Source organism: Cetorhinus maximus, chromosome 29 (assembly GCF_964194155.1).
Source record: "Cetorhinus maximus chromosome 29, sCetMax3.hap1.1, whole genome shotgun sequence".
Classification (NCBI taxonomy): domain Eukaryota; kingdom Metazoa; phylum Chordata; class Chondrichthyes; order Lamniformes; family Cetorhinidae; genus Cetorhinus; species Cetorhinus maximus.
The window spans coordinates 20,921,636-20,946,869 of NC_135907.1; the positions used below are offsets into that span (position 1 = coordinate 20,921,636).

The following is a 25,234-nucleotide window of genomic DNA, read 5'->3' on the forward strand; positions in this document are numbered from 1 at the left end:
CAACATGTCCAAGATTTTCCTCCTTTGTCCACCATATGGGTTTGAATGTGGAACTTGAGGCGCACACAAAAACTCATGTTGCTATTAATTTACATGTACCTCAATTCCCGATCTTACTATTCAGAGAATTAGCATCTATCTACCAATGAGGCAACAGTGCTTCTCAAACCTCCAGGCCCATGTAATTTAAACAGGCAAACAAGTAAGTAATAAATACTTGTAGGAGTGAGTTTATTGGGCTGGATTGTCAGTGCTCAGGGGGTGTATATGGCTCATGGGCAGTGGGAAATCAAGAAGATCTGGCATCTTTATAAAAAAAAGGTGCAAGGTTGTTCTGGGGCGTTGATGGAATTATTTACTTATTTACTTATAAATTGGCTGAGAGGTGAGTGCACATCACTAGAACGTTGATGCAGGATGCAAAGGTCAAGGCAAGGGCTTTAGAACAAATATGTTGGCGGATCTGTTGCTTAGTACTGAAGGCTACTGAATAACTAGGATTTCATGGAGTGGAATAGTAAATCAAAAGGTTAGTTTGTGATCTTTGGTACATGATCATTGATATTTTTCTGCAGCAGTTGTTTCAAAACCTTGTTTATAGAATAATACAGCACAGAAGAGGGCTGTGGCCCATCATGCCTCTGCTTGTAGAGTTAACCAATTAATCCTACTTCCCTGCTCTTTCTCCATAGCCTGATAAGCTTTCTCTCCAAGTGTATTTATCCAATTTTCTCTTGAATGTTACTGCTTAATCTTTTTCCCTCAATCCACAAGGTGAATTCCAGATCACGACTGGTTTTTTAAAAAGTTTCCTCATTTTAGCTCTCGTTCTTTTGCCAGTTGCCTTAAACCCTCAGGTTAATCACCCTTCTCCTACTTGAAACACACTCTCATTCATTTGATCAAAGCCAATCATGATTTTGAACATGTCCATCAAATCTCCTCTCCTCTCTCTTAACAACTTAAAACCCAGCTTTTCCAGTCTCTCCACAAAACTGAAGTCCTTCATCCCTATTAATGTCAGGAAAATACAATACTTTTCATGTTATTGGAATTTATTGTAAGGTAGGAATAGTGTGTGTCTGTGTGGGACTTAATTGAATTGAAGACAGGTGGTCTGAAGGCTTTGATGTATCAGAAGAGAAGCTAGGTTTGAAATGTTAAATAGGTAAATGTGGCTGAAGTTTTAGAATGTGAGGTGTACTGGGAAAATTTGCATTTTTAGATAAACCAGAGTAATTTGAATTTCAAAAGAGGTGGTGAAATGTTACACTTATCCAGAAGAAGCCAAAGTGTGTTTATTTTTCCCAAAGCTTACTGATAAAATTTAAATATTTTTATTATTAGAAAAGTAGAGTTGAAAGGACATATTGGGACAATGGAATTTACATTAAAAGGGAGAAACCTGTATAAAGGAGATGAGGTTATAAGTAAGCAAGGCATTCTAAGATCTAACAAGTTTGAAAAGCCCCCAGCCTCAGCCCCAAGTTGCTGTCTACACGAACTGAAGTGAAGAAAACTCACTTTGAATTCGACTGTTCAGGATATCGTGTTATTTTGCCTGGGTCTTTTAAAATCTGTGTTTTACTGTTGCCTTGAAGGAGGTGTAAAGGGAGTTAGATTAACTAGGGGAGCTAGGAGTTTTCATAGTAGTAATTTGTAAACCTATACGTGCTTAAAATCATTTTTTTTATTAATAAAAGTTTAATTTAGTTTTGTAAGAAACCTTTAAGACTCGGTGGTCTTATTACTGCTAAATTCAAGGCACACATAGTTTTGGCAGTTGTTTCAAGTTTCCCTCTGGGATTTGAACAACTCTGCATTTACCATCCGCTGTGCCATAACAACAGTTTTTATTCACCCTTTTTAAGGCCTTGACATCTTCCTAAATTGTGGTTTCCTGAAGCCTTGCCAGTGTTTTATAAAAGGCTTAATGTAACTTGCTTGCTTTTGTACTCTGTTCCTTTCTTAATAAAGCCAAGCCCTTGTTTCACAGCCTTCTCAATGTGACCTGTTACTTTCAAAGATTTGCATGCGTACCCTCCCAGGCCTCCCTGTTTCTGTACCCCAGTTAAAATTGTACCATTTAGTTCATAATGTTTCCACAGTCTTCTTACCAAAATGTATCACTTCATACTTCTGAGTAAAATTTTAACCGCCACATGTCTGCCCATTTGACCAATCTATGTCCTCCTGAAGTCTGGTACTAGCCTGCTCGATTTTTACTGCATTTGAGTTTTGTATCGTTTTCAAACTTTGAAACTATGCCCTATGTACCCAAGTCCAGGTCATTAATACACATCCCAAAGAACTGTGACCATAATACAACTAGAAACCATACTCCAGTCTGAAAAAACAACTATTGACTATTGTCTGCTTTCTGTGTGTTCTTTAAAAAAAAACTGGTGCGGTTGTTGCTTACATTCATGTTTCATTAATCAATTCTGTATCCATGCTGCCACTGTCTCTTAATTCTACAGGCTTTAATTTTGATAAGCCTATTATGTTGTGCTTTGTAAAATGCCTTTTGAAAGTCCATGAACACAACATTAACTGTAGTGCCCTCAGCAACTTACTCCGTTACTTCATTAAAGAACTCGACCAAGTTAGTCAAAAACAATTTGCCTTTAACAAATCTGTGCTGACTTTAATTTATTGGCCAATGCTTTTCCAAATGCCAATTAATTTTATTCTGAATTCTTGCCTATCAAAATTACACCACCTAACACCACTGGTATTAGGTTGACTGGCCTGTAGTTGAAATTCTTTTCTCCCTCCCCCTTTTAAACACGGGTTGCATCATTTGCAGTGTCTGAGCCGCCTGTCCCCATATCTGAGGTTAACTGTTGACTCATACTTGTGAAATTCGATGGACCCTGGTGCCTTGCCAAAGTGTTCATTCTTCAGTTGAAGCTAAACTTGATTCCTTTTTTTGGTAGAACTAATTAGACCAGGAGTGATCAAAAAGCTAATGGCCACATTTGGACTCTGGTGGGGTTGGAATATCACAGAGCCTATAACAAAACAATTGCACTGAGCCCAACTCAACAATGACAACGTTTATTCTCCACATGAGCCTTCTTCAATCCCCGTTTATCTAACCCCATCACCATACCCTTTTAATACTTTCTTCCTCATCTTTATTATCTAGCTTCCCCTTAAATGCACTGACATGCCTCAATTACTTCTTACGGTATCAAGTTCCTTATTCTTAACCATTTCTGAACTTTGTGTTTGAATTTCTTGGTTACTTCTGTGGCCAGAGTTGAGGCAAATCTAATACTGTGAATAGCAGCAGAGCAATTTTAGAGTATTTAATTCAGTCTACTGAGAAAATGATGAATTCTGGCCACTACACAGTGGGAGAAGATAAGTTGTTTCTGGCTTTTATTAATGACCTTGAGGTGGATTATGTGTTTGGGGAAATTCTTTTCTGTTTGGTTGGGAGAGGTCAGTTCATCCTCAATTTATAACATTTAGCATTCACAAACCAACATGTAAACTGTGTAACTAGCTGTTGGAAGCGCTTGACCAGAAACATCTAGTCAGTTGAGGTTGTGGTAGAGGAAGACATGCTAAAATTAAATCCTTGCAGCTATTGTGAAAAATTGTAATCTTCAATGTCCTTGCGTTTGACTTATACCACGTTCAGTAATGAGGCTTCCTCGAGTACAACAAGAGTACATGAAAGTCTTAAAGCTTCACTTATGCCAAAGGGGCTAAACCAGTTGACCTAGTAGAGGGGCAGTATCTGCAGGTGTGACTATCTGCAAAGTTACATCTACAAAAGTACTGTCCAATTGACATCTTTAACCTTTATTGTAGGAGGCTTGTTATATAAGAGTAAGGAAGTCATACTGCAATGATTCCAGGTTTTGGTGAATCCACACCTGCAGTACTGTCTACAGTTTTGATCTCCTTATGTAAGGAAGTGTATACATTTCTTAGATGTGATGAAGGTTCACTGGATTATTTCCAGGGATGAAAGTGTTGCCTGAAGAGGAGAGATTGAGTAGAATGAGCCTGTATCACTGGAATTTAGAAGAATAAGAGATGATCTCAATAAAATGTATAAAATTCAAGATTGGGTAGATGTTTCCCTGGCTGCAAAATCTATAACTGGAGGGTCATAGTTTCAGAATTGGGGGGCGGCCATTTAGGACTGAGATGATGAGAAATTCTTCACTTGAGGGTTGTGAATCTTTGGAATTCTCTATCCCAGAGAGCCATAGATGTCCAGCCGATGAGTTTATTCAAGACGGATGGATTTTTGAACCCTTAAGAGAATCAAAAGATTTGGGGATCTGGCAGAAAGTGAAGTTGAGATAGAGGGTCAACAACAATATCAAATGGCAGAGCAAGCTTGAGTGGCTCTGTGGGTGACTCATATTTCTTATGCTGACTTGGTGACTGGTGACAGGTGTGACACGGCAGCACCGTTTTAGAAGATGCCTTGCACATAGTCCATGGCAAACAAACTTCACATACAACTGTACTTAAATATCTAGTTAAATGTGCAAAAAAAACCTAGATTTCCAGTATTGTAATCTGATTATTGGTGGAGAAAAAAAATCCAATCCCATAAGGATGTACCCAGAGTTGAAAATGAGATTAAACTGAAGATAGTTAAAGCACTAAAATGATTACTGCCTCGAATTATTCACAAAGAAAGCATTAGTAACACACCAATTTGTCAAGGGAGGCATTGTAAGTATGTTTAATGGATTTTGACATCTTTGATTTGGATCCAAGATGGACTGAGAAAACAGTCCTCAGGTACAGAGGTATTTGCATGGAGCTGATGAAAGCACTGGAGGGAAAAAAGCCAACATGATATTTATTTTCCAAAAAAGTCGTCACTAGATAAGCTTAGGCAGCTGCAGGCTCATTAATCTTAGCAAAGTAAATGACAAGTAATGGATTCAATCATCAGGCAGAAGCTAGATGTACGAAACAATCCTAATAAATGGCTGCAGAATGGGGAGATCCTGTGCGTGCAACTTGAAAAGGTGACTTCTCAAGCTGATAATGGTACATTATAGCTTATAACTCCCCTAGACTTCCAGAAAGAAATATTTTAATAGCGTTCTCTAATAAAGGCTGCAACACACGTGGAAGACAGTGGGAGTCCATGGTGATGCGTAGATGAAGATAAGGAATTAGCTGCACGAGCAAAAGCATTAGACACAAGTTAGCTCACTGATCTTTTGGTGGGATGATGCACTAAGTTGAGTCCCTCTGGAATTCATCACGGAACCCCCGTTTTAATTTGCGGAAATGACCTTGATTCCGAAATAAAATATTGTTCGGATAAAAATGCCCAGAAGGTCGGTGAGACGGAGAGACAGTCAAAACTGATGCAGCCAAGGATCTTGACATTTGTGTGTGGGTAGAACTCTGTTCGAATATATCAATGTTACATTGCTAGAAAACAGGGAACACCCTAAATGCATGATGCTCATGAGAAGCAGAACAGAAGGAGACCCGAGGCTTTGGACTACTTTGCTTGAAATAAGAATTTCAGACTATTTACTAACTTTACAATTCATTCTTAGAATGAATGTCCTGTAGCCCCCCTATGCTGTGCATAATTGCGATTTTGATTACAATTAAGTTGTTATACAATTATATTACTTCATAATTGTAGTCAAAGTCAGTTGGTTGTATTTTTAAAGAGCCCCCCCCCAACCACAAATACAGAATGTATACATTTACTGGAATTGCAGGTAATAATTCTAAATGTGACTTATTCAGACCATAAGCAAATTCCTCCAAGTTTTAAAAATACTGTTTCCGCAAATCAATATGGCAATATGTACAGTGTTAAACTGCAAAAGATACTCATGAGACCTAGTAATAAGTAACAAAAGAACTGAGGCGAGTGATAGGGGTAATGAAGGATGAAGAATTCTGTAATGAGAATATTATAGGTTTTATTGCATAGCCTGAAGGTATGTGAGGAGAAAGAGCACTTGGAATATGTTACAAATGTTTACAGATTAAAGCACAATTTAGGTGTAATACAACATTTCCAGAAACACTTGTCTTTGTAATATGTCTTGCCTTTGTCTCCCAAGCCACGTACTAATTCTACCAGAGAGAGTAGGTGATCCGCTCCTATGTTTTTGCTACTTTCTCCAAGCTGTTGAGAAGTCTGTGGGGGGAAAAAAAAGGCCAAACTGGACCTCCATTAAGTTCTCTTCCTCACCCCTTCCTGTGAGAGGGAGCACTTAATTTCCAGCATTTTTACAGTTAATGTGTCTCATCCTGCAGAGGAAAATTGCAGTAAACCTGCTTCATTGCAAACATGGCACAGTTTTATTGCACTGTCCTTGGAATAATGGATTTAAAGCAGAACTATTCCAGTTAAAAGTTTTTTGGGGTTTATAACATGGGACCATTGCTATGTTACGATTATTTTGCATGTCTCATAAATGCTGAAAGAAACTCTTAAATGTTTTTATGTAGGGCCTTTAATGTAGAAAACAGGCCCAAAGCGGTCGAGGTGGTGAGGGGGCGGGGTGAGGGGGTGGTGGTGTGAGGACAGAAGAACAATAATGCAATAGATGGTGAGTTCTAAGAGGAAAATTAGTCAGATAGATAGGTTTGAGAAGGATTTTAAAGGTGGACATTGTCTAAGGAGTGAAGGGAATTTGCATTTTTAGGTAAGTGAAGAGATTGTTTAGATTTCAAAGGGATGTTATCCTGTTTACAACTATCCAAATATGCAAGGCTAAGGAGTGTGTTTATTTTTCCCAAAAGTTACTGACAATATTGGCAACATGAAAGTTTTTATATTATGACGAAGATACAGTTTCAAAGACAAATGGAACAATAGAATTGACATCTTAAAGAGTAAGGAGCATGTATAAAGGCTATGTGAGGAGGGGTCCATATAAAATTTAACAAGATTGTGTGAAACAGCCTTCAAGAAGCCTCCAGTCATTTGTGCATAACTCTGCTATGTAAAGTAATTGAAGTTGGGGAAGTCATTTGGAATTCCACTGTCAAGTGGGTACTGTTAATTTGCTGTTTTTTTTTTAACCTGAAATCTACTTTGGACTGTTGCCTTAAAGGGGTGTGTAACTGGGAGTCAGTCTAATTAAGAATTTTAGGATTTGTTATAGTAGTAAGTAATTATAGTCTTGTGTATGTGCTTGAAATCTTTTAGTTTAAGTGTTTCAATAAAATCTCTGAAGGTCTTGGTGGACTCATTACTTTTGAATTCAGTGCACACATCTTCGCGTAAAAAATACAAATGCAAAACTGTTGTGATAGCACGATCAAGTTTCCCTTGTGGATTTGGTTTGCCTGGCACACATCACCTGCCTTGCCATAAGATACCTGTAGCTCCCTCTGCTCCTTTAAAACCTTCCCTAAAACCTTCCTTTTTAAGCAAGCCTTTGGTCACTTCTCATCATAGCTTCCTTCAGCTCAGTGCCTGTTTACTTCTGACTACCGCTTCTGTCAGGCACGCAGGTATTTCTCGATGTTAAAGACAGTGTAAATGCAAGGTGTTTTTAAGTATTAATGAATTTCATTTTGTGGTTTAAAAAAATTAATGTTCAGTCGTCTCTCAATCCCCCCCACAAGTTGAATTTCCCAACAACAAGCAGCAGATGTATAAGTGTAATGAAGTGTGCAGTTAGGCAGATGTAATAACCTAAGTTTTAATTACCACCTCCTGTGTGCCTTTTTAAAGCAATTAACAGCTGTATGTAGCTAGCTTTCCAACTTTAGACTTAGCCATTTGTACCCAGCTTTAAGGATTTTGCTGTTGTCTCGCGTTCATACAAATGTAGGTGCTTGTGTTAGCACCCTCACCATCCCTTCCTTCTCTCAAGCAGGTTGTTCTCTGCTTGGGGTATGATCCCATAGGTTGAGTGACTTGCCCAAGTAGATGATCTTCAAGTGTGATACTGATCGATGGGCTGATCGATCATCAGTGCTGATCTGAAGCCTGTTCTCGCCCAGTATTTCCCATGGGTTCCCAGTGGATGATATTGGATATTGATCAGGAGATGAAATCTTGACAAACCACCACCTCCCTACTCAAGGCAGCAAAAAAGAACAATTTGAGTTCTTCTTTCACCCCAGCTGAAGTCAACTTAGAGCCGCCTTGTACAAACAAAGAAATCTCACTAAGTTTGATTACAAGCCTGTTCCTTTCTGTCCAAATGGCACTGAGAAGAGGGGGAAAATATTTTGTTGGTTTTTGAATTTCTGCTTTTTTCCTGCTGCATTCATGACCCCTTTTCCCCTCCCCCTTGATTCTGTTTAATAGTGAAGACCATGCCCTTCTACTGTGCTTATTGAACAGTGAAGAGTTTTAATTCCTGCTGTGTTCACAAGGGTTTGCAATTACTGGATGGCAGAAACTTACACATCGAACACCTGTAAAAACCAGTGCAGGTTTGATCTGGAGCTACACGTAGCCTGTGTTGTCCGTTTTATCTGGGGCATTGATGCATAGGATTTGCTTCCAACTCATGTAACTAATTGACACGGATCCCCTGTTGATTTTAGCAGTTGATCAGTTGCGAGTGCATGTATTTAGTAGGTAATTGAATTACAGCTGTAGGAGATAATGTGGCAGAACTCAGTATAAATCTGCAGTTCCAACTGGCGCCTTATTTAAATTGAATTCTTTCTGGAATGAACTAAGTTCCTGGTATCAGTTGTTATACCCAGGCAGCCTTGAATCCAGTGCGATCTAACCTCTTTGGCAATGCAGTGCTAGCATACACATTGTATTGGGCTGTAAAGAGTAGAGTTGCATCTTCATTTATGTATGTGCTGAGAACTTTGTCCTGTGATTTCTGCCCATGCAATTGCTGAATGTTATCTGCCATTTTTGATTTTCCAGGGTTGCCACCAATGAGAGTGCCACTGAAGGGTAATTATATAAATCATCAGTGCTGCCAAACATTTAGTGGGTGAACTTTTGTGGGGTGCCCCTGAGTCAGTTGGCACAGATGCATAGCTATTGTTTATGGCACTTACGCTCCACAGGATTGTGCATCTGATCTAACAGTGGGCACTAAAAAAAAATGTATTTATTCGTGGATGTGGCTGGTAGGGCCAGTATTTATAGGGCCCAGCACTAATTGCTCTGGAGGGCATGTTAACAAGCTGCTGTCTTGAATTGTTGCAGTCTTAGTGGTGAAAGTACTTCCATGGTGCTGTTATAGAAAGAGTTCCAAAATTTTGACCCAGCAACAGTGTAGGAACAGTGTTATCTTTCCAAGTCAGAATGGTATATTGGCTTGGAGGAAGTGATGCTCCCATGCTCCTCCTGTCCTTATTCTTCTAAGGATTAGAGGTTATGGGTTTGGGAGATGATGCTGTCAAAGAACTTGCTGCTGCGTGTCTTGTAGAAGATGCACACTGCAGCCACATTGTATTGGTGGAGGGAGTGAATGTTTAAGGTGCTTGATGGAGCCCAATGTAGTCCAACTTCCTGAGTGGTGTTAGAGCTGCACTTATCCAGGCAAGTGGAGAATTTCCATCACACTCATGATTTGTGCCTTTTAGATAGTGGATAGGATTTGGGAGTCAGAAGAGCGTGTTCCTACTGAATACCCAGCCTCTGACATACTCTTGTAGTTAGTGCATTTATGAGACTAGTCCAATTACTACCCCCGTCTCCCCAACAAAATGTCAGAATGATGGCGGGAGATTCAATGTTGTAATGCCATTGACTGTGAAGAAGTGGTGTTTAAACTCTCTTGTTACAGACCACCATTAGATGGCATTTTGTGTGGCATGAATTTTACTTGCTACTCAGCCCAAGCCTTAATATTGCCCTGGTTTTGCTGCATGTTGGGTACAGACTGCTTCACTGAAGAGCTGTGATTGGAACTGAACATTGGTCAACAGCAAACATCTCCAGTTTCCATTATGATGGAGGGAAGATCATCGGTGAAGCAGCTGAAGATGCTGAAAACAGACACAGTAATGGGAACAAAATTTTTTTTGTCTGTTGGCAATGCCTTGGGGGGCCAACTAGTTTTCATTAACTGAGACAAAAACAAAACTACCTGGAAAAACTCAGCAGGTCTGGCAGCATCTGCGGAGAGGGACACAGTTAATGTTTCGAGTCCGAATGACCCTTCAACAGAACAGAACATTCTGTTGAAGGGTCATTCGGACTCGAAACGTTAACTGTGTCCCTCTCCGCAGATGCTGCCAGACCTGCTGAGTTTTTCCAGGTATTTTTGTTTTTTGTTTTGGATTTCCAGCATCCGCAGTTTTTTACTTTTTTCATTAACTGAGATTTGGGCAGCTTTATTCACAATGTATTTGGATGTTATGGCATGAACGAATTATTCTATTTGTTGTCAGTCAGCACGTAAGTTAATTAGGAAACCCTTACCAGCTCACTCAAGTTCTAATGAAAAACATGTCCACTACGAATTTTGTGAACCGGTCCAATTTGGATAGGCAAAGCAATCCAGGAATCACACTGTTCAGATGTGAACCCTATTCATGTAAAATACGCCTGCATGTGATATTATGTTTTTTAGAACTTTGCACAGCATAAATTTTCAAATGCAAATCCATGTGGGTATCTGGAGATGTTTTGAGGTCACAGGCAGGGAGGAAATGGCTCTGAGGATCATATTCCAATCCTCACTAGATACTGGTGAGTTACCAGAGGATTGGAGGCCTGCGAACATTGTACCAATATTTAAAAAGGGTGTGAGGAATAGGCCAGAAAATTATAGGCCGGTCAGTCTGACTTTGGTGGTGGGCAAATTATTGGAATCTGACAGACAGGATAAACTGTCACCTAGAAAGGCATGTATTGATCAGGAATAGCCAACATGGGAAGTCGATTAGGGGAAGATTGTGTCTTACTAACCGCGATGGAATTTTTTGAGGAAATATTGAAGAGGATTGATGAGGGTAGTGTAGTAGATGTTGTCTACATGGATTTTAGGCATTTGACAAGGTCCCACGTGGCAGACTGGTCAGAAAAGTGAGATCCCATGGGATACAAGGGAAGGTGGCAAGTTGGACCCAAAATTGGGTCAGTGACAGGAAACAAAGGGTAATGGTCGATGGCTGTTTTTGCGAGAGTAAAGCGGTTTCCAGTGGTGTTCCACAGGCTCAATGTTGGGGCCCTTGTTGCTTTTTGTATATATGAATGATTTGGATTTAAATGTGAGAGGCATGATTAGGAAATTTGCGGATGACATAGAAATTGGCTACCTAGTTGACAGTGAAGAGAATAGCTGTTCTGTCCAGAATGATATCAATGGTTTGTTTGGCTGAGTGGGTGGAAAAGCGGCAAATGGAATTCAATCCAGAGAAGTGTGAGGTAATGCATTTGGGGAGGGCAAACAAGGCAAGGGAATACTCAATAAACGGGAAGCTATTAAGAGGGGTTGAGGAAGTGAGAGACCTTGGACTGCATGCCCACAGGTCCCTGAAGGTAACATTACAGATGGATAACGTGGTAAAGGAAGCATGTGGAATGCTTTCCTTTATTGGACGAGGTATTGAATACAAAAGCAGGGATGTAATGATGGAACTGTATAAAACGCTGGTTAGGCCACAGCTGGAACTTTGTGTGGAAATACATAATTGCTCTGGAGAGAGTGGAGAGGAGATTTAAGAGAATGTTGCTTGGGCTTGATTTTGCAGCTATGATGAAAGATTGGATAGGCTAGGGATGTTTTCCTTAGAACAGAGGAGGCTGAGGGGTGACTTAATTGAGGTGTACAAGGTTGAGGGCCTAGATAAGGTAGACAAAGACCTGTTTCCCCTAGCTGAGTGGTCAATTACCAGGGGACTTAGATTTAAGGTGATTGGTAGAAGGATTAAAGAGGACATGAGGAGAAACGTTTTCACTCAGAGGGTGGTGGCCTTCTGGAATTCACTGCCTAAATTGGTGGGTTGAGGCTAAAATGCTCAACTTATGTAAAAGTGACCTGGATCTGCATCTGAAGTGCTGAAACCTGTAAGGCTATGGATCAAGTGCTGGAAAGAGGATTAAAAATGAGCAACTAACTTCTTTTTATGGCTGGTGCAGACATAATGGGCTGAATGGCCTCTTTCTGCACCATAACCTTTCTATGATATTGCGGCCTAGAACAGATGATCTGGTTAATATCACATTGCGGCTGGTGGGGCTTTGCTCTCCTCCAATGGAAACGTTCAGCAAATGCCATGCTTGCTGCCACATTATTTCAGTCATCTTGTATACCTAACCTATTTAAACTTAGCTACTGATTATGCTTGCCTTCCATTGAGTCCCCCTGGGTTCATCTCCAAAGTAATGTGATTGACGAACACGACTACCTACTTGAGGCTTGTAAATATAAGACTTGTCACCAACACCTTCCCTGCTGCTCCACCCGCTCCTTTCTACTGCTCCAAATCTACCCTTTTCACATCCCTGAGTGGCACTCAGGCCCTTCCTTGCCCTGAACACTGGAAAAATCCTGAATCCTATGATAGAAATTGCTCAGTTTGGGTTCCACCAGTGCCACTCCTCTCCTGACCTCATTACAGCTTTAGTTCAAACATTGACAAAAGAGCTGAACTCCCGAGGTGAGAGTGACAGCCCTTGACATCAAGGCCGCATTTGACCGAGTGTGGCATTAAGGAGCCCTAGCAATACTGGATTCGGTGGGAATCGGGGAAAACTCTCTGCTGGTTGGAGTCGTACCTAGCATAAAGGAAGATGGTTGTGGTTGTTGGAGGCCAGTCATCTCAGTTCTAAGACATCACTGCAAGAGTTCCTCAGGGTAGTGTCCTAGACTGAATCTTCTTCAGCTGCTTTATGACTCCAACCAGCGACGATTTCCCCTTGATTCCATTTGACTCCAGTTTTGCTAGGGTTCCTTGATGCCATGCACAGTCAAATTCTGTCTTTATGTCAAGGGCAGTCACTCTCACCTTGAATTCAGCTCTTTCATCCATGTTTGAACTAAGGCTGTGTTGAAGTCAGGAGGTGAGTGACCCTGGTAGAACCCAAACTGGGCGTCAGTGAGTGGGTTATTGCTAAGCAAGTGCTACTTGATAGCAGTGTTGATGATCCCTTCCACCACTTTGCTGATAATCAAGAGTAGACTGATGGGGCGGTAATTGGCCGGGTTGGATCTGTCCTGTTTTTTGTGTACAGGACATACTGGGCAATTTTGTACATTGCCGGATAGATGCCAGTCTTGTAGCTTTACTGGAACGGCTTGGCTAGGCGTATTGCCAGCTCTGGAGCACAAGTCTTCAGTACTATTGCTGGAATATTGTCAGGGCCCATAGCTTTTGCTCCACCCAGTGCCTTCAGCCGTTTCTTAATATCACATGAAGTGAATTGAATTGGCTGAAAACTGCCATCTGTAATGCTGGGGACCTGTGGAGGAGGCTGAGATGGATCATCCACTTAGCACTTTTGGCTGAAGATTGTTGCAAATACTTTTGCACTGAGGATGGGGATATTTGTGGAGCCGCCTCCTCCCCCAGTGAGTTGTTTAATTGTCCATCACCATTCACAACTGGATGTGGCAGGATTCCAGAGCTTAGATCTGATCCAGTAGTTGTGGAATCACTTAACTCTGTCTATTGCTTGCTGCTTATGCTGTTTGGCACGTAAGTAGTCTTCTGTTGTAACTTCACCAGGTTGAAACCTCATTTTTATATATGCCTGGTACTGCTCCTGGCATGCCCTACTGCTCTCCTCATTGAACCAGGGTTGATCCCCTGGCTTGGTGGTAATGGTAGAGTGGGGGATATGCTGGGCCATGAGGTTACAGATTGTCATTGAGTACAGTTCTACTGCTGCTGATGGCCCACAGCACCTCATGGTTGCCCAGTTTTGAGTTGCTAGATCTGTTTGAAATCTACCCCATTTAGCATGGTGGTAGTGCCACACAAAACGATGGGACTTCATCCCTACAAGGATGTGCGGTGGTCACTCCTACCGATATTGTCATGGACAGATGCGGCAGGCAGGTTGGTGAAGATGTCAAGTATGTTTTTCTGTCTTGATGGTTCCCTCACCACCTGCTAAAGTCCAGCAGCTATATCCTTTAGGACTTGGCCAGCTCAGTCCGTAGTGGTGCTACTGAGCCACTCTTGGTGATGGACATTGAAGTCCTCCACCCAGAGTACATTCTGTGCCCTTGAACACCACTTGGAGGAAGCAATGAGGGTGGCATCAGCTGAGGAAGGGGGTGGTTACGTGGTAATCAGCAGGAGGTTTATTGCCATGAGACTTCATGAGATCAAGAGTCGATGTTGACGATTCCAGGGTAGCGCTCTCCCGACTGTGTACCATTGTGTCACCGCTTCTGCTGGGTCTGTCCTGCCAGTGGCACAGGGCGTACCCAGGGATGGTGAATTGAAGTGAATTTTAAGTCTGGGTTTTCTTTTAGTGTGCTGGAAGGTCAGTATAATAGTGCTATACTTTTACATCCATTCCTAGCCACTGTCCTGTTTGAAATCTCCCTTGAAAGGGTTTCTATCAGTGCTTGTACTTGCTGACCTGAAAACCACAGCGATGATGATAATGTTTGGTGGCTTTTGCAATTCTAAATTCTGAAATGTGGTAAAATGTCCCAAGGCACTTCATTGTTTTCAGAGACAGTTTTGACACTGCTTTGATATTAATAATAACTAGTTAATACTAATGTTCTGTGGCACTGCACAAAGTGTATAAAGATGAAATGTAATCTTCAAGCAAAGTAGGGTTAGAGAGCAGGGGATAATTGAACCAGAGCGTGCAGATAATATTCAGATCTCATTTAATTTTATGTCATTTATAGTTAAATAGGAAAACCTACACAATCTGAAAAGCAGAATTGGAATTGGTTGGATCATAGGAATTTCTTTACAGCACTGGCTAAGGAGCTGGGAGGTGTAAAACTAAGGCTCTCCACCACCACCAATGGCTGAAGGACATAACTAATATGTGACATTTTCCATAAGAGAGTTTCTACTAGAAATATGGACATAGGATTTGCTTAAAAGCTGACTCTCCTGTGAGAACAGGGAGAAAGTACTGTTGGGAAAACAGGTGAAAGATTTTAAATGTTTATGGATGATGCTCTGCTGCCAAAACTGCTATCATACAAAGGAGGTAGTATCCTTGCTTGAGGTGAAAGTTGCCTGAAAAGAGATTTTTCCTGTAGGAAAGAATGTTTGGCGTAGGCTGCAATTTACCCCACCAGATCCAGCTCAGGTGGGTCTCAGTGAATTGTATTCTTTGATCAAAGAAAACACTTTTATTCTCCCTTGGGAGAATTGCAGTGTGTGCAGGACACTGATTTATAAGGTTTACATGCTAAATTGATGCACCATATCCAGCATGAAAGAGGCAAATTGGCATTGCAGTGAAGCAGTAGGTGTTGGAACCGCAGCCTGAAGTTGTGGGTTTGGGTACAATTAATTGTCCTCCACTGCAGTTTCACAAAATATGTAGCTCTTTAATAAGGACTGAGGCTCTAGATTATCCTTTTTGAATGGAATTTAGTTATGGTAACGGAATACAGGTGGATTTTCCCCTGCATTTCTGAATTTGTTTTCAAGTATTATTCACCAAAGAATGTGCTTCCACCCTCGAGTAGCCAACTCAATCCCTATCCAATGGTCGGAATAGAAATGAAGCAATCTGGGTGCTTCATTGGCACACTGATAGCCAGTGCCAAGGACTAATTGGATGCGGAATTCTACTTATAATCTCAAAGGCATTCCTGATCTTGAGGACGTGCTAACCCCCAAATGAATGGGAGCACCTTGGATCACGTTGTAGTGGCTCTTTAGAGCAGTGGATATCTTTATACAGTTTGTCAACTGAATCCATGTGGGAGGTCCTGGTGCATGATGGGCGGGTGGGGGAGGGGAGAGCAAGAATGCCTAATTTGAGGGATCTGACCAGGATGTGCACAGTTCTATGAATAAACCTGTCTGTCTTACCACAGAAAGTAAAATGGAATTAATGCAATTACTGAGTTAAGAAACATTGATTACAAGAGGAGTAGATGATTAAAGACTACTTAATCACAGTAATTAAAGAGCTATTTTCAACTTTGCTGGAGCGGGTGTTATTCTTGGAGACTATTTTATACGTGAGGGTTTCTTTCTGGGCGTGAGCTTGATATATGCATGGAAGTTATTTAGTAAGATACATCAATCCTATTTAAAAATGCCACCATTTTTGGGGTTCTGCAGGCTTTCCACTTGCCACGAGCCCTGCTTGAGAATGTGAAGTTTTGGACCAAAAGTTTGACTTTTTGAGAAGCACATCTCTTTGATGCTACTGGGAAGACTTAAACTGAACTGACTTGTATTGAAACATATTGAAAGTATTTTGTTTTGAGGTTTTGCCATGTAATGATGCCATGTTAGAACTATCTTCCATAACTGAACATGTGTTCTTGTGATGGTGACTAGAAATTAATAGGGAAGAGTTTGCTGCTGCTTAAAAAAAATTATTGCATTGAATTATCCTATTTCATAATGTACTGAATTCTGTGTCTTTCTCCCCTAGGGCTCATTTGCTGCCCAGTGTGCAGGCAGCAATGTTACATAAAGGACATCATAGAGAACTACTTTCTGAGGGACACTGGTGAATTGGACAGCAACTCAAACAGGAAAGTTAGCCAGGTAATGTGTACTATAATTGTTTTCCTCTTATCGCCAGCTTCCAAAGAAGCATTTTTGGCCACCCAGTAGTGCACAGTACTTCTTTCTGCAGCTCTGTGCTTAGAACATCAGACTAGGATGGTAGCAGCTGTTTGTGAGAGACTGAAATTGAGCTACTATGTATGCTTTAGAAGACAAAGCAAATGGTAGATTACAAATACTATTTTATAAATCCTACATCTTTATCCCCTGGAAATGGTCCATGGACACTATAGAAAAAAGTTTTCTGTATTATCTGGCCAGTATCATACCTACCCTGTCAGTAGCGAGAGATAGTGAGTGCACTGGTTGCAATTTTCTAAAACTCCATGGATTCTAGAACCATCCCAGTGGATTGGGCGTTAGCAAATATACCACTGCTGTTCATGAAAGAATGGAGAGAGAAAGCAGTAAACCACAGAGTATTTAGCCTGACATCAGTTTTTCTACTGGAAAGCCAGTTGTGAAGGTACTGAGCTAATCTTTACTCAGTCTTACATTTATTTGCTTGGTGAAGCATTGTAAGCATACATCTAACTCAACCACACCAAGGATTAAATAAGTTTTATGTTCTCAAGTGGAACCCCAACTAATGCCCATTACCTGTATACGCATAAACACAATATGCAATTAATAGATTCCTGTTCTCTTTAAATAAAAATAATTAATATGCATCACCAAAATATCAAAAATCAAATAAAGAGCTCTGTATTCTGTACAAAGCACTAAATTGTGAGACTCTCCTCCTTTAGACTCCTAACAATTTTTCATACAAACATTTTCTTTTTGTAAAGCAATTTTTGACTTGAACCCATCCATTTAATTTTGGGGATTTCTTTCTCTCCAGCATTTGTTTCAAGCCAGTAAAGTCAGTCCGTAGCCTTTTCTCAGTTTCACTTTTGTGATGAAACCTGTACTTAGCTTGCTGAGTTTGGAGGTCGGGAACTCTGATTGCCGATGAACCTCGGGCCTTTCGTGCAGGCTGAGGACCGGCCCTGCGCAAAAGAAGGAAAGAAGAACGGCGCAGAAAGGAAGGTGAGGTGACCTGGAATGGAGCGGCATTGTGGAGCAAGTGTCCCAGAGAACAGGACACCAGAGGGGGACAGGGAGAGGTCCCATACCAGGAAGAGAGACAAGGAGAGGTCCCAGCTAAGGGATGAAGACAGGGCAGGAATAGGTCCTGTTAAGTTAAAAGAAAGCAGCAGAGAAATAGGCTCCGAATTAACAAGCGAGCTGCAAGGAGCAGACTTTAAGCAAAGTGGGCTCGAGAAAAACCCGTAAGATCTATGGAGGCAGGTGAAGGTTGGTGACTCCGTGCTGTGGGCCCTTCGGGGCAAAGGTACCCCTTTGGAGCAGTGGTGTTCTGCTTGGCACGGCCGAAGATCTCAAATTGTGCTTGTAAGGTGATGCTTGGGTGTACCTTGAGATCCAGGGGAAAGGAATCTCGGAAGGCAAGACTGAAACACTGCGAGGTGGACTGTTGTTGAAGCCGTCTGAGTGGGCGCGACTTTTGGAGAAAATTACAAGGCGAGATTTTCAAATGTGGAGATTGGAAACCCTCTTGAGAAAGACAAAGTCTCAGTGAGATTGATTGGCTCACAATGTGCCAAATGCCTGGGTGAATTGTTGAGAAATCCATGGAATCTGTTTGGTCGCATCTGTCATTTATTGTGTAATGTGTTGTGTTCAATCACAGTTTACATGTTAAGTCACATGTACCTCATATTTACCCTGAATGTTAGGAATGTAAGATTATGGGCAGCATTCCCCCACCCCGGGCTTGGGGGGGCGTGCTGCCATTTTACAGGGGCGGGCCAATTAAGGCCCGCCCAGCGTGACGTCTGCTCGGAAGTGCCATGCGCTCCCTGTGGGGGTGGGATTCTCTAAGCCGGGAGTGCGCTCTTCGCACAGACCTCCCTGAGGCAAAGTGCCAGCTCAGGGAGATTGGTGGAAGTTCTAAAAAAAATTTTGCAAGGGTAGAAAAAATATTCCTGACATGTCCCCTCATGTGACACTGTCCCATGGGCTACAACATGTCAAGTTCTTATATTTAAAACAAAAACAGAATTACCTGGAAAAACTCAGCAGGTCTGGCAGCATCGGCAGAGAAGAAAAGAGTTGACGTTTCGAGTCCTCATGACCCTTCAGCAGAACCGAGTATAGTTAGGAGAGGGGCGAAATATAAGCTGGTTTAAGGTTGGGGGGTGGGGGGAGAGAAATTGTGGGGGGTGGTTGTAGGGACAAGCAAGCAGTGATAGGAGCAGATAATCAAAAGATCTCTCAGACAAAAGGAACAAAGAGGTGTTGAAGGTGGTGATATTATCTAAGAAAATGTGCTAATTAAGAATGGATGGCAGGACACTCAAGGTACAGCTCTAGTGGGGGTGGGGTGGAAAGACTGACGACAGTTATAGATTTAAAAATAATGGAAATAGGTGGGAAAAGAAAAATCTATATACATTATTGGAAAAAACAAAAGGGAGGGGGAAGAAACGGGAAGGGGGTGGGGATGGGGGAGGGAGTTTAAGATCTAAAGTTGTTGAATTCAATATTCAACCCGGAAGGCTGTAAAGTGCCTAGTCGGAAGATTCCGACTAGGCACTTTACAGCCTTCCGGGTTGAATATTGAATTCAACAACTTTAGATCTTAAACTCCCCTTCCCCCCACCCCCACCCCGTTTCTTCCCCCTCCCTTTTGTTTTTTCCAATAATTTATATAGATTTTTCTTTTCCCACCTATTTCCATTATTTTTAAATCTACAACTGTAATACCTTGTCAGCCTTTCCACCCCACCCCCACTAGAGCTGTACCTTGAGTGTCCTGCCATCCATTCTTAATTAGCACATTTTCTTAGATAATATCACCACCTTCAACACCTCTTTGTTCCTTTTGTCTGTGACATCTTTTGATTATCTGCTCCTATCACTGCTTGCTTGTCCCTACAACCACACCCCCCCCAACTTCTCTCCCCCCCCCACCTTAAACCAGCTTATATTTCACCCCTCTCCTAACTATACTCGGTTCTGCTGAAGGGTCGTGAGGACTCGAAACGTCAACTCTTTTCTTCTCCGCCGATGCTGCCAGACCTGCTGAGTTTTTCCAGGTAATTCTGTTTTTGTTTTGGATTTCCGGCATCCGCAGTAGTTTTTTGTTTTTATCTTATATTTAAACATTTTATTCACATTTTAAATCTCTCATGAAACCTCATCCAGCCCCTGGATGAGGTTTCATGTTTTTTCTGAAGGCAGCCTGGGCTCTTCGCCTGCCCGCCAACCTTAAGGTTGGATGGACAGGTCCATTAATTGGTTTAATTACTTTTTTAAAGGCCTTAAGTGGCCATTGACAGTTCGGCAGGCGCGCAGCCGACTCAGCTGCTCGCCTGCCGAGCTGAAAATCTAAATGATGCGGGGTGACGTTGGGACACCTGCCCGATGTCACCCCACGTCATTTTGTGTGTGTCGGTAAGCAGGCCCTGCCCCCCCCGCTCACCAACCGGAAGATGCAGCCCTATATTTCTGAACTTGTATAGCAAAGTTTATTGTTTGTGCAAGACCCATGGAACCTTGTGGCTTCATTCACTTAGTAAATGGCTTGAACCTCAAACTTGATCTAATTTAAACAAAACGCCATTGCTTCCGAACTGGATCTCCTACCCCCCGCCCCACCCCGTTCCATGACCAGGGTCTAGCCAAGGATCATAACACTTCTCATAGAGTGTACATTATCCCACAATGAATGACTATTCACATAACATCTAATGAGTATAGTATTTTCAGTGAGCCCCTTGCATAGAATCTCACTTAAAATGCTTGGCAAATACAATTGCGTATGCAATTCCTCCACAAAGAGCCAGTGCTTTGACAGCTAAAGTACTTTGAACTTTCTATTTTCTTAGTTTCCCGAGTTAGCGATCATCTCCCATTTCACCCACAAGAAATATTACGAAACTAGCTGCACTCAAAATACCCAATAGGAAGATTAACAAGTGAAGCCTTGCTAAAAATGACTAGTTTCATGTTCTTTGAGCCATCTAAGGATGGGAACTGAAAGTATGTAACTCCAACGCATCAAAACCAGCATCTAACCTAGCCTTGACTGCACAAACAATTCAACTGACCAGTCAAACTTTGCATTTGCTCTGTCTCTTCCTTAGATAAAACATCATCTTTCTGTGTTGACCTAACACAATTAAATGGGATGTGATTAACACTCCCTAAATAGGATTGTTTATTTAAAGTTATTCCAGACCTACAACGCTTAAAATCTAAACCAACATTTAAAAGCCTGCAAGCCTGACCCTCAATTTTAAACACAACTCTAATTTTATTAATAACATATTTCTCAAATTCTGCAGTGCCACCTCATTAGTTACCAGCATGCATCATGGAGACCCCTTCATGTTACCAATAAAACATTGCGGGATCTGCTTTTAGTTGAACACGACCTATTTTCAGCCAAAACCGATCTCACTGAAAAATGTCGCACCCTGGAACTACCACCCAGACCATCAAGACATTTGTTTAGTTTTCATAGTTTTCCTTCTACATCTGCTGTCTCTTTTTGGGCAGTTTAAGTAATACTTCTCTGAAAAGTATCTGCCTGCAGAAGTGGGGCTTTAATGTCGCTTAATCCACACTCCCATGAATAAGTATCCAAAAAAGCTAAAAAGATGTAAGGTTACTTTTCCAGCTGTCAGAGAGTCCACTCTAACATTTGCACTGCTTTTATAACCCCTAGTTACTAGCCTTGCTTTAGCCTTGTAAGTCTCATCTACAAAAGGCCATTTCAGTATAAATCCAGCTATGTACCAAAGCTGGTTGTTGCTTATCAAGTACCTCAATGAACTGTAAACTCTCCAACTACCTTAATTCTTTTTGTTTTGGTTGTCATCTTCATATCTATTATCCTGAACTATTTCACTGTTTTGTCAGCTGACTTTTGCATGATTCTAAGTTCTGACTCTTCTTGAGGCCTTCTTGTGTCAGATGTCTTTATTTTCAATGTATAACGTCTGTGGGGGAGCTCTTTGATGCAATGGGTAGTGTCCCTACCTCTGGGCCAGAAGCTCTGGGTTTAAGTCCCACTTCAGGACTTAATGGCCACAGAAGGTATGTTTGCAGTGTGACCAAACAGGTTGATTATCAGCCTATAATTCCTTCTAGCACACCCAATGGCAGGCGGTAAAGAGTACGAGTGTTTCCTGGTCAGCCATACTACAGAAGGCAATGGCAAACCACGGCAGTATTTTGCCAAGTATAATCATGGACCGATCCAGTGGAAGTCCATGGTCGCCAATGCCCTCTTGGGGCAGGATACCTGAAGGAGGAGGAATGTCTGTTGGTCTTGTTCATGGCACAAACCTCATTCTTACTTTAAATTGTATAAGTGATATGTCAACATTTATAATACAATTTTGGCATCTCAACTGTTGTCGGTCATGCTTCCCACCACTGGTGGCACTGTGTGCATCTCCTAGCTTTGCCGTCAGGTTAAGGGAAACATCTGGAGAAAAATAAAATGAAGACCTTTTCTTATGGTCTGCATGGATAAATATTCCTGAATTATATCAGTGCCTCTGTTTTTTATTCCCCCACTATCTCACTATGCTCCCCTATGCCCTCTTAGTCGCTGTGGTTTGTCTACCCTACTCTCGACATCTTAACACTGCATTGCAGCTAAAAAGCCCTTTTGTGGTCTTGCTGTGAACTGGCTTTTGAAGTACAGGCCAAAGATTTTCAAAAGCATTTCCCCATGATTTTAGGGAAGCCTCTCTTGGTGAATATGCTTGTAGTTTAAATATTTGGGTTTCTTGAAAGTAATAATCTTGCTCTCGCATTTCAAAAGCCAGATCCAGTTTAGGCGATGCTTTTGACCTATATTCAGGAATTTCCTGTGAATGCTTCCCCATTTTGGGGAAAGCCCTTGTTATTTGCAGTGTAGAAACTTTACATAACAGGAGGATAGGTTGGAGAAGGAATTTCAGGCTCGTTTTCCTCCTCCTCCATGCAAGCAGATGCTACTTGCTCCCACCCTTACTTTTTCCATGGCTCTTCCACTGCTTCCTGCCCTGACCACCCTGCGTGTGTCTGTTCCTTTCCACCCTCCACCCTATGCTTCCGAGTTCTAGTCAGCTGTCACCTTCAACAATAGCTTTCATTTGTGACTAGGAAGTGGATTTACTTCCTCACCCACATCCAAGAACTCTAAAAGCACCCATGCTTTGGCTTACAGCATTGCCTGGATCCCTTGCCCAACACCATATGGGTACCACGGAAAAGTGCTGTCTTCCCAGCCAGTACACCTACAATCTCCCCTCAAAATACATGCAAAAGGATCTGAAGGCATCAGAGACAGCTGTACAAAGGGGGAGAGAAAATACACCAAAGGAGAAGGAAAAGGGACAGAGAAACAGAGAAAAGACAAGAGAAGGAAAGGCAAATAGGAGGCTGAAAAAAACCAGCGATACGAGGATGAGTTTAAAGGAAGATCATTTATTCTGACTTGTCACGAGCCAGGCTACGGAAGATTCACACATTCAGAGATCAGGACTGGAGCGAGGAATAGAAGATCAATACTGGGTCATCCAGGAAATGTCAGTGAGATACGAGATCAGGAGGCAGTAAATACGTAACAAAAACAGAATTACCTGGAAAAACTCAGCAGGTCTGGCAGCATCGGCAGAGAAGAAAAGAGTTGACGTTTCACGTCCTCACGTGACATTTTGTGGACTCGAAACGTCAACTCTTTTTCTTCTCCGCCGATGCAGCCAGACCTGCTGAGTTTTTCCAGGTAATTCTGTTTTTGTTTTGGATTTCCAGCATCCGCAGTAGTTTTTTGTTTTTAGGCAGTAAATACGTTCTCAGAATGAGCCATAGTGGCATCCAGCTTGGATGGACTGCAGAACACTGAGCATGTACATACTGATTGATCACTCATGTTGAGGTGGAATTGCATTGCTCCTGTGAAATGCCTTGCAATATTTCCCTATGTTAAAAGTGCTAAGGCTTTTAATTATGCTAATTCGTTAATGGTGTTTAACACAAATTGGCTACTTTAATTCTGAAATTGATATTTAGCTTATGATCCACCTTGCTAAAGTAGCAAACTCTTTGGTAGACAGAACAAAAACAGAAACAGAAATACCTGGAAAAACTCAGCAGGCCTGGCAGCATCGGCGGAGAAGAGTACAGTTGACGTTTCGAGTCCTCATGACCCTTCAACAGAAGTTCTGAGTTTTTCCAGGTATTTCTGTTTCTGTTTTTGTTTTGGATTTCCAGCATCCGCAGTTTTTTGTTTTTATTTTTTTGTTTTTATCTTTGGTAGACAGCTCTGGAATGTGACCTTGTTTAGTAACCACTCAATTTAAAATAAATACCTTGTTGAAATATTTTGTGTTAGTGGTTCCATTTTCTTAATGAAGGAATAAATATTTTCATGTGCTTTAATGTTATATTTGTAATATCTGGAGAGTTTAGGAGTCAGATTATATTTAATAAAACTCCATTTCAATTCACTTGGTCTTGCTCTTTTTGATATATTGATGGGCCAAACTGGTATACGGGGCATAATTTGAAAGTTTGCGGAACACGCGTGTGATGGGTCACATGGCTTTCTTCTGTGCTGTATCATTCTGTGACGTGGATATTTTCAAAACATATCTAAGGAATATAGAATCACAGAAATGTTACATTGCAGAAGGAGGCCATTTGACCCATTATGCTGTTTCCCATTTGGACCTCCAGCTGCAGGCCGATTATGGAGTGAACAAAGATTCCTTAATTGCTGTCATGCGCATTCTTGGATGTTGGTTGGGGCTGTCTGGATGCCCTGCAATAACAGACAGATAATTGAAGTTTCAGACGAGCCACATTGCGTATCAAAGCTGTGGGGAAATTTGGGGTTTTGAGTTTCCTACTCGTATTTATTTTGGGATGCAACAAGCCGTCAATGCACTTGCTGCTTGTCTTCTGACCGGGCAGAGTGCTGCTCGGTGTAGACCTCGAGCCCTTCTGGTGAAGTTGAAGCAATTTGACGTGAAATGAGAAGCTGTGTTCAGGTTGAATGCTTTAAATGTTTTTAGCCTCCCCTGAGGCTCGCTGGGTCAAGTTGTATGTAGAAGTTCTAAATTGATTGGGAAACTATCCAAATTCCTGCTGTAAGCTTGCTTGGAGACTGCAAGCAAGGGGATGGATCCTCCACATGACACTTGGCGCAAAATATTGGCTCAAGCTGTGAGCTGTGTCATTTGCCTTGAGATTTCAGGTTTCCCTTCAGTATGAAAAGTATGAGCCAACAGCACAATTGCGGTACACTACATCAATATCAGGACAGCATTTTGTCCCTGGCCTTTTGCCACTGAACAGTAAATGGCACAAGTCAGACAATAATTATGCCAACCTAGAGCCAGGTGTACATGTAGCAAACTGTGCTGTTGCCTTTTGTCGGTAAAGAGAGAATTGTGTGCAAACATGGCTCCTGCAACGCTGATATAAGAATGAAGAGTAGATGCAACGGTATTGTAAAAGGAACCATTCCTCTTCAGGTTTATTTGAGCCCATTTCCACAAGCATGATGCAGGCTAGGAACCAATGCAACACATGGTGG

At 41.6% G+C, this 25,234-nt stretch overlaps 1 protein-coding gene across 1 annotated transcript in view; it reads left to right on the forward strand.

The window, feature by feature from the left end:
* The window catches only part of LOC144669345 (transcription intermediary factor 1-beta-like), a 94,851-nt gene that overhangs the window by 24,199 nt on the left and 45,418 nt on the right, over window positions 1–25,234 (forward strand). Inside the window, exon 3 of the mRNA XM_078531708.1 lies at window positions 16,496–16,611. Coding sequence (XP_078387834.1) covers window positions 16,496–16,611 — 116 coding nt within the window. The remainder of the gene's footprint in view (window positions 1–16,495; window positions 16,612–25,234) is intronic.